This window comes from Stegodyphus dumicola, chromosome X1, assembly GCF_044657685.1.
Source record: "Stegodyphus dumicola isolate Sdum_Otavi_A_Nest chromosome X1, ASM4465768v1".
Lineage (NCBI taxonomy): Eukaryota > Metazoa > Arthropoda > Arachnida > Araneae > Eresidae > Stegodyphus > Stegodyphus dumicola.
Window position 1 is genome coordinate 193,644,008 of NC_140780.1, and position 9,759 is coordinate 193,653,766.

General features: G+C 36.2%; 1 protein-coding gene across 2 annotated transcripts; it reads right to left on the reverse strand.

Annotated features, from left to right (window-relative positions):
• Positions 1 to 1,424: 1,424 nt before the first annotated feature.
• LOC118203960 (uncharacterized) lies at positions 1,425 to 6,734 on the reverse strand. Of its 2 annotated transcripts, none has more exons than XM_085807720.1 (11): positions 6,151 to 6,734; positions 4,590 to 5,316; positions 4,137 to 4,508; positions 3,968 to 4,048; positions 3,650 to 3,887; positions 3,234 to 3,560; positions 2,832 to 3,128; positions 2,495 to 2,739; positions 2,328 to 2,415; positions 1,960 to 2,223; positions 1,425 to 1,828 (listed from the first exon to the last, which is right to left on the reverse strand). In XM_085807720.1, the coding sequence occupies exons 2-11, from the start codon at positions 4,856 to 4,858 to the stop codon at positions 1,763 to 1,765; spliced, it is 2,247 nt and encodes a 748-aa protein (XP_085663846.1). In that variant the 5' UTR covers positions 4,859 to 5,316; positions 6,151 to 6,734; the 3' UTR covers positions 1,425 to 1,762. The 2 variants fall into 2 exon arrangements, with proteins under 2 accessions (XP_085663846.1, XP_085663845.1); XM_085807719.1 differs by having other exon boundaries at positions 1,934 to 2,223.
• Positions 6,735 to 9,759: the final 3,025 nt, after the last annotated feature.

Genomic DNA, 9,759 nt, shown 5'->3' on the forward strand with positions numbered 1-9,759 from the left:
CCCCCTCAGCCTTGGAAAACATTATCACGATCTCAGCAAAAGTGTTTTGCTTGGGTCACAAGAAATCGTCATCATGTGAATTGGAGTGAGGGTGTTTTACCTTATACTCATCTTCGTATTATTTTGCAATATTTGTCATCTATTTATTCTGTCATATACGTGAAAGGATTAGAAAAGAAATTATTTTTAGAAAATTTATTATGTAGAGCCATCATAAATCTAGACTGTCCTAAGATAGAGAATTTAAAAAAGAAAAGTTCTTTAACATGTTCGATTCATGCAAAAGGATTTAATTGCTGTGCTTTAACCAAAGCGGCTGCATTTGCTACCTATATAAAAGAAAGTGTGCAAGAAAAAGAGCTCATTTTTCATCAGAATGTCTCATCTGAAGGATGTGGATTATCTAAAACTATTAGGAAAAAGTCGAATAAAAGCAGCTACACTGAAAAAGTGTCCGAATCATCTCATCAAATAAGTTTGTGAGTGTGTTTTAAATCTTCTAAAAGGAAACGTACCCATCACCAAACGCGTCAAAAATCGACTCTCCCCTTTTAAAAGAACTTTAAGAAAACTAGCGGACAAAAAAGTACCTCTTTTTAAGAAAAGACGTCTTTTGGTTCAAAAAGGTGACGGTTTTCTATCTTTCCTGATTCCTGCAGCAGTCAGTGTCTTATCCTCTCTTCTCCATGGAACACAGTAAGAAATTTGCCTTGGTACCGCTGGATCGTATGCACCAGTTTGAAGGTGAACATTTGAGTGATTTAGATACCCAAATTCAAAACATCTTAAAAAAGAAAATGGACGATGAAGAAAAATCCAAATTGTACATCCAGGTTCTGCAAAAGTATGTTACGTTTCCTCATGTGAATGCGTCTGAACAATTTTCTGAGACAGATGTAGAAAAGCAAATTTTGCAGACTGTTCCTGTGAAACAGAAAAGAACGGCACAGAAAATAATGGATTTCCTAAAAGAACATCAGATTTCCTGGACACACAATAAAGAATTGATTCTGGACGGTCATGTGTTTTCTGGGTCCAACATTGTTCAACTAATAAACTTTCTGTTGAGAAATAGAACTGAAAGACCTTTGAACAGTTTAAAAATGTACTGAATGTGAATAACTTTCCTCAAGACTGTGAAAAACAAACATTTAATGATTGTAAAAACGATGTATGCTAGACCTAAAAGAAAATCCTCTTCGAAACTATGGCTGAAATTGTAATGAAACGTCCATAATAAAAGTTAATTTCTGATTATTTGTGTTATGTTTTTCTTTGACGAAGTTAATATATAAAATCATTTTTTCTGATTAAACTAATATATACATAATCATAATCATTATTTTCTAAAAAAAATATTTTAAAAAACTTACCTTTCATGGCATCTTTTCCAAAGGAAAAAAGAAAAAACACCATTATTTTATCATTCAAACTTCTATTTTATTTTACGTTCATTTACAGATACTGGATGTATCATAATGTATATTTTACATGCAAACATTTTTGTGTACAAGCCTATTATAATATAGTTCATAGTATTTCTTTAAAAATCCAAATGGTAAGGTGCTCAAGTCTTTCTCTATCACTCGTTTGTCGAGCACAATTTTGTATAGTCTTGTTTCTGGTTTATTGATGACCTTTCTTATTTTTGGTTCACGGGTGATTTTGGAGGGGTTGTGGAGAGAGATGACATCCTTTTGGTTCAGACTACATACCAGACTTTTGATGGTGTCAAAGTTCAGTAACTGGGAATTGCGAAAGTTCAACGAAAATCCTCTGCAACAAGTTTTCCCGCTGGCCGTCTGGTACGCATAGTTTTTCGGACCTCCTGAAAAAAAAAATAATAAAACATGGTGAGAAAAAGACATAACAGGAAAAGTTTCAAGATTTTTGGTACATGTTAAATAAAGAAATTTTTTTAAAGGTCCTTAACAGAGACAAAGGTTTTGATGACATCACCCTCCAGTTCATCCGTAAATTCACCCAGGAAGTTGCCCAAGGGGGATCATTGCGGCCATTCGAGGCATAGATAATGGAGTCTGTGTCGTGGTACAAGACATCTCTACCCAACTTCTCCATTTCACTATACAGCTTGAGACGAGCCCAAGCTGTTGTGAAGGTAGCTAGGAAAATGTTGGTAGAGGCATCCTGCGGCACAAACTCCTTCGCAGATTCCCAAGAAATGGCAGCCACGTCAGGCGTGGGAAGAAAGACATCTTTGATCTAAAAAATGGAAGAGTCATGAGGTCCCAGTTCAAAATAGTCATAAGTTAACAGTTTGAAAAACATTGAGTTTACAGATTAATAAAATCGGTAAGGAAACTTACTTTTTTAGTAGAATCCGCCAACATCTTATTGAAGTCTGGCACCGTGTGGACATAGGTCAGTTGGGCTTTGTTCACGTTCATACCCCATCTGAAGGGAAAAAAGCTATCATAAATCACAACGAATTAAAAATATTTATAAAAATTAAGTACAAAAGAAATCATCTTACCTGCCCCAGAAACTGTTCAGGGCCAACTTGGCGACTTGTCGACGCCCAGGGTTTTTCGATATTTTTTTGGCCTCCAACTTGACGCCCTCTCTTTCTTCATACTGGCGAATGTACTTCAGTCTGGCTTCTTCCGTCACACACTCCGAAGGCCATCCGCTACTTTCCTGTTTGATCTTCAGAAACAGATCAATGTAGGAACGAAACAGAGAAGTAGACGATGCCTGGAAATGGTACACTTCGTAAATCTAGAAAATAAAAAATAAATGTCAGCTATAAAAAATTTTTAAAAGTAACCTCTGAAACTAAATAAAGATTAAAATAATCTTTGAGTACTTACATGTGTGATGAGGTAGCCTTTCTTTCTCGCCAGTTTGACTTCCTCCGTTACCCACGTTCCGAGAAGAGCTCGCTCGTCGTCTGTGTGGATACACGGAGTCTGCAGTAGAAGAAGGGCGCAAGTCCGACACAGGGTGAATATCAGCTTCTTCCGGCACCGATAGGGCAGTACCGGAAGATACAGATTCCGTGGAGGAATCACTCGGCATTGGATAATTCCAAAATAATCTTCCACATCTCCAAAGCTTTCCGTGATGATTGTTGGATGTCCCACAGGGTAGACGAAATACTTGTTCACCTGTGAATGAAAACAAAAAAAAGTCAGAAAAAACACATCATAAAAATATACAGAAAATTTAGAAACGTTTAAGTAAACATTTTTAAAATAATAAAAAGTACGAACCCATGGATAGAGTGAGGTAAAATCCACATATTTTGCGTCTCCCTCGTGGAACAATTTGAGGGCATTGGTCCTTCCTCCAAAAAACGACTCGCGAGGATTGAGTCGATCCCTCAGATGGTGTTCATCCAGGAAAGATTGGAGATCTGGATTTTCCTCCTTCTCTCTTTGAAATTCATGCTCCCACATTTCGATAACGTGGAAACCCTGGATGCGAAGCTTTCTTGTCGTCTCTTCTGTCTTTTCTCTTAACGTTGCCATGGAAACCCCTTTCAGTGGATGTATGATATCACCATCGTAGCACGAACTACATCCGTGAAAGAAACAGCCCTGAAATAATACAAATATATACTAATAGTCTTTAACATATAAATCACTAAAAAGAATCACATAGAAAAGGAATGGTTATATTTTCTTACCTGAAACTGATAGACGGTTTGTGTTTCTTGGCAGAATCCGTCTACCGAGATTCCGGCGACTCTGTGCTTTCCAACAAAACACATCCAACCATCGGCAACAAAGTCCAACCATCGGATCAAATCAGGGCTGTAATTCGTTGAGTTGATGTAGCCGTGTGTAGGCACCATGGCAATCGTGTCGGGTTGAATGTGGCCACTCCGATACGTTGCCATACAGGCTGACGCGATGGTCACGTATCTGAAAAGACAAAAATAAGAACGATTTAATGAACTGTAAATATGATTATTATTGTAAAAGAAAATGAAAAAATGACTTACTGGAATGGATCCACATTCGCCACATCCAAAAACTGGGCTCGAAACTCCAGGCAGCAACGGCGAAGAATGTCCACGTCCGATCTATTAAAAGAAAAAATGTTAAAAATACGAAATAGAAAAAATAAATAAATAAAATAAAATAAAAATAAAACAAGAAGAAAAAATATACCTGCAATAGGCCAGCATCTCATCTTGAAAGTTAAACACGTCCCCCTTGTGTGCTTCATGCCAGGACAGAAATGCTTGTCGGGCTGAAGTGCTCATGGTATCCGGGCTGTAGTACCGGGGCTCAGGTAGCGGTCCGACATAATTTTGGTTTTCTCGCGAGTTGAAAAGATGGGGAAAGTATCCCTTTTTCAGCTCGCTGAGACCGAAGCATCCCGGCAGTTTGGCCAACGCCATCGGTAGAAAATTTAACGAGTCTATGACCCGAATGTTCAGACTAGGATGTCTTACACTCATGATCATAGACCCGTTAGGGATCACCTCCGGCGCTGTGCCTTGCTCCAGGAGCCAGGCCATCACGAACTGACCGTCGAACCTGTAAGTAAAAAAAATTATGAATAATATTGAAAAAAATAGTCATGCTTAAAGAATGCAAACTATGGTGTTTTTAACTTACCCTTTCATGTTATGAGCCAAGGCGGTGTAGCCCTTGTGCTCTGTGGAGAACAGCCAGGCGCAGAAATCTTGGTATGCCATGTATCCCGGAAACACTTTTTCTGTGCCGTCGGCATACTGAGTCACCGCGAAATTTACGAGGTGTTCCCCCGAAGATTGGTCCGTTTCAGAGTCAAAGAAAATGAACTTGTCATCGGACTTCTTCGGAGCAATACGACGTAAATAGCAACGGTGCTCAGCAGCCACGACAAACTGGCCGCAAGACGACATTTGGTGGTACCGCACTTATGCAGATCTTTAGGGCACTTACGGCGTTCAATCACTTGGCAGCAGTCCCTGCACTGGTATACCTGTAACGACAATTAATTTTTTTAACATAACAATTTTGAGAAAATTATTTGATAAATAACTTTGTTCATTAAGATATATTTAATTAAGATCGCAAAGTGAAAACTCTTGGTTTCCAGTGAGGGCTTTGTGTGCTGCGCAACAGGCATCGGATCGGTAGAGACGGTCGCAAGCCTGACATCGTTGGGGCTGGCCCGGAAAGCAGTCGGTCCTCAAGCATATGGGACACGCATTGGCGATTCGATGTTCTTCAACGCGCTGGTAGGTCTTCAGTAATGGTTGCTGCCGAAAAACCCTTTGAGGGACTTGATCACGTCATATTGTCCATCTTGAAGCCATAAATTGATTCGTTGTGTCCTCTTTCTTCCTTTATAGACCACCTAAACACAGACAAAAATTTTCTCTTAAATTCGAAAAATCAAACCCTTTTAGATATTTTTTTTTCACATCGAAACGAATTACATTCTTAATCATCTAAAAATTACTTGTGCATTGAGCATCTAAACTAATTAGATGCCTAATCATCTAAAAATTCCTTATGCATTTAACATAGAAACGAATTGCATATAAAAATAATCTAAACAAGTTAATGTAACCTAAAAGTAAAAATTTTCACAAGTGATATTTTTAACATCTAAACAGAAAAACTTTTCCCTAAATCGAATAATCTAAAACTTTCGATTTTATACACCCTAAATTTTGAATATCTAAACAAATTTCCTACATGCTGCATTTTATGCGTGAATATGCATAAATATAATCTTAAAAGTTAAAGTAGTCCAAAAATTAACTAGGCATATTTATAAGGCATATTTTTTAACGAACTATTAATGTTTCGAATATTTAAACGAAGCAAACTACTTTAAAATAAGTTCCAAATTCTATTATTGAATAACCTAACAAATTTAAATTTTTACCCATTCACATCGAAACGAATTGTATACATACATAAAGTCACCATGCATTAAATGCTTAACATGAAAGTTTAACGAAATGTCATAAACTATAACGCTAGTCATCTCAATTTTTCAGTCCGTTAAGAACTATTTTGAAATTATTTATGTACCAAAAAAAATTTTTATCATAAATAGAAAATAACTAAAATCAAGTTACAATTTTCAAAAAGGCCCTAAAAATGTAAAATCTCGTTTATAAACATAAAAAACAAATTTGAAGACAGAAATATTTTAATTGAGACAGAAATAATGACTTACCCGGTTCAAATTTTCCGATGAAAAGACTGCAATTTGAGTATCCAGGTGATCTTCAAATATGGCGATCTCCGCAAACGTGCAAGGACCTAGGGGCACATTTGCATCTAAATGAAGTTGCCTTGCACGGTTCATCAGTGTTGGCCGACGATGATTTCTCAAGGCATTGATGGCGCTCGAATCCTTTTTTCAAATGTGCTAAGGCATAAACAATTGCCTTAGCACAGCACAGTCCTTCCTCATTGTATGGAATAGCCAAAATGGACCTTTTACTGAGCCTATCCACGGAAATAATGATGACTTTCCTGTTTCGTCCGACACTCACAGGTCGTCTGATGGTGATGACATCCACGGAGAACCCTGTGTCTAGTTCAATCTTGTCTTTGGACTGCAACACTTTCATCACAGCAGCCAAAATTTTTTCAACCGTTAGGGTTGAAACTGTCATAAGAGATGTGCTGATGGGTTTGTCCAACCCTTCTGCCTGGATGCAAAACCGTATAAGATCTGAGGGACCCAAATCGGCTGTTGTCCGGCGAATAAGCTGTTCAAACAATTCCCGGACGGTGTCCGGAATTCGCACCATCGGGACGCCTTATACGTCCTGAGGCAGCCGTTCCATATCTATACTAGCTCGGAAGGAAATTTCCTCGGCCTGATATTTATGGTTCCGTCGACGAGATTTTTCAGTGAGAACAATCGCCTCATCGATCTGAAAAGTAAAAAGAAAAATAAGTTATATGAAAAATAAAAAGAAAAATAAGTTTTCGGTAAGTGGTGTGGTGTATTTAATTACGGCAAAGCACACTAGGGCTAAAGGGGAGGGATGCCTTTCGTGGAGGACTTTCTAAGGGAAACTGGCTCGTATACACGTTACACATGGGGAAAACCACGAAAACACCCATGCAGCCAGCCCGCTCGCGGGATTCGAACCTCGGACTGAACTACCAGTGTTAAGCGACTTTACCGCTCGGCCGCTAGTTTTCGGTAAGAATCAAACATTTTCAAAAAAGACATTCACGTATAAAGAAAATACACACCGAACGTTCATCAGAACCTGCCATATACACAGGACCACGAGCTGATGAAGAAGACGTCTAAAAATAAATAAATAAAAGTAAATACATTCATTTTTAGTACTAAGAAAAAAATATTCTAACAGATTCATAACGAAACGAAAATTTACCTCAAATCCAGAACCCACTTGGTAATACAAGGGCTGAACCAGAGGATTTTCCATGAATATTTGATCAACTTCATCGATTAACTATCAAAATAAAAGTAAATACATTCAAAATACCTTCAGATAGAAATAAAATAGGCTACGAAAATACGTGTAAAAACTTACATCATCATCTGAATCGCGGAAAGGAAAAATACCTGGCAATTAAAAAATTAGAATAAATAACATATTCAAAAAATTTCGTTTTCAAAAGTAGTAATCTTAAAATAAGGTATAAGGAAAATGTACTTACATTAGATGCAGATCGTTTAGCAGACATCGTGTAGATAAAATGAAAATGGCGCAGATAAATCACAGAAATTCAAAAGTAACATTCACTCAGCAAAAACCAGAGTATAAATGATTGCATTCGTCAAAGTGAGCGAATATATAGACGACGTATAAGAAAGAAAAACGCTGATTGGCTGAAATAAGATAAATATTGTTAGCGAGAATCTGATTGGTCGTTAAGATTGTATTCGTTCGCTGTCGCGGAAGCACAAAGTGTGAAGCGGTTTCCACAAGCTGGGACTTGAAAAGAAATGACGTTTGCGTGTTCCCCCCAGCCTAGTGAAGTCATGGTGCAAAATGTGAAATGCACAAAGAGGGCAACATTCAAAAGCTAAAGCATAGCCTTGAGGTAACGTGCTTTTCTCCCATGCAAAAGGTAGCGGGTTCCAATCCCGCTCGTGGAGTTATTTTTAAAATTCAGAGAAAATAATATTAAATTGAATAAAAATTAATTAAATGTAATTAAAATAATGACAAATTAAATAATTAAAATACTTATTAAAAAGAGTAAATAATTAATATTAATAAAGTGTTAAATAGTTAAAAAACGTAAATAATTAAAAATAATAAATTAAAAGTGATGTGATTCCAAACACGTGGTTCATGAAATCGTTCCCACAAAAAATAAAAGCTTTGAAAAGATCGTTGCCACACCATAAAAACGAAACTCAACACGATTACGTCATCCCATCCATCTACGTCACTTCCGGTTATCACGTGATCCAAGATGGCGCTGGTGTCGTCACTTCCGGGGAAATCCAAGATGGCGGAGGCCACGCCCCCGTTGCGTCACCCATTGTTCCATTACGTCATGGCGGCATCCTTTGGGCTCACGAGGACCGTGGGTTACTACTGTGGAAGCTAGACGACTTGAATATTTCATCTAGCTTCTTCATTTAATGACTTGATGTATTTTTTGTTCCTCCAAAATATTTTAACGACAAATTTATTCATTCATTTACAATGTTTATCAGATAATATCAAATCAATATTGTTCTGGTTCAGAAATATCAAATCAATAATAATCTGGTGTATCAAATATATCTGGTGTTATCAAAGGTTTTATTATTCTTAGGATTTTTTATATGTACTATAATTTTCTTAGTAAAAGTGCTGTATGCAAACAATTACATACTGGCAATGAAAATTTTGAGATAGTGCCAGTGTTGACAGGGAAGATGTTTTTGGTTTCACAAAAAAGCAGCAAATATTTGGTAGAATAATGTCTAATAAGCAATTTTTTGTCACAAGTAAAAAAAAATCATTAAATCATTTTAAAAGCACTGATGAGGTATCCAATATGCATATATTTTCGATGAGGCTTATATTCACAGGCATCAACACTGCATAGAATCGACACCAATTCTAGTTACTAACATATAAGCAACACGATAAAATGAAATGATTTTAGAAATACATATGTCTGATAACTTTCAATTGGGTTTTGAAACTTATTAAGCTAAATGATAATAACCTACTTAATATGAAAAAATAAATATTCTACAATATAAAAAGTATAAAATTATTGAGGTGTTTTAATTAATTAATTAAATTATAATGACATAATAATAGGTAAGAGAATTAATGCATATTTTCCCCAGGAATACAACTAATATAGAATATATTTGAGATTATAAATATGGTTGCATCTTTAAATAACTATGCAAAATTGCAACTAAAAGGCTGTGTATTCATGTATTATTCTTATTCTACTAAATAAAAGCGTGTTATAAATAAAATAGGAATACATAAACAATCTAATAAATTACTGAACTGATCCAAATCCACTGTCCTTGCCTTTATTTGCTAACCTGTATATCTGTATACACATGTCTGTGCATGCTGTTTTATTTACTCCAAAGTTATTTAGTTATATGCAATCCTATTTTGAATAATGGCTGAGAAATAAAATTACCTAAAAGTCTCTCCCCTATCAATATTTATCACTGAACAAATACTTGGGTGTTTTACATTACAGAACAACATAAGCCAAAACATTTTCTCAAAAAATATATATATGCCTGTTTGATACTTCAAGTGAGAAAAAATACTTTCATCATTAGCTAATTTTCACAATGGAGAAATTTTGTAAACTACTT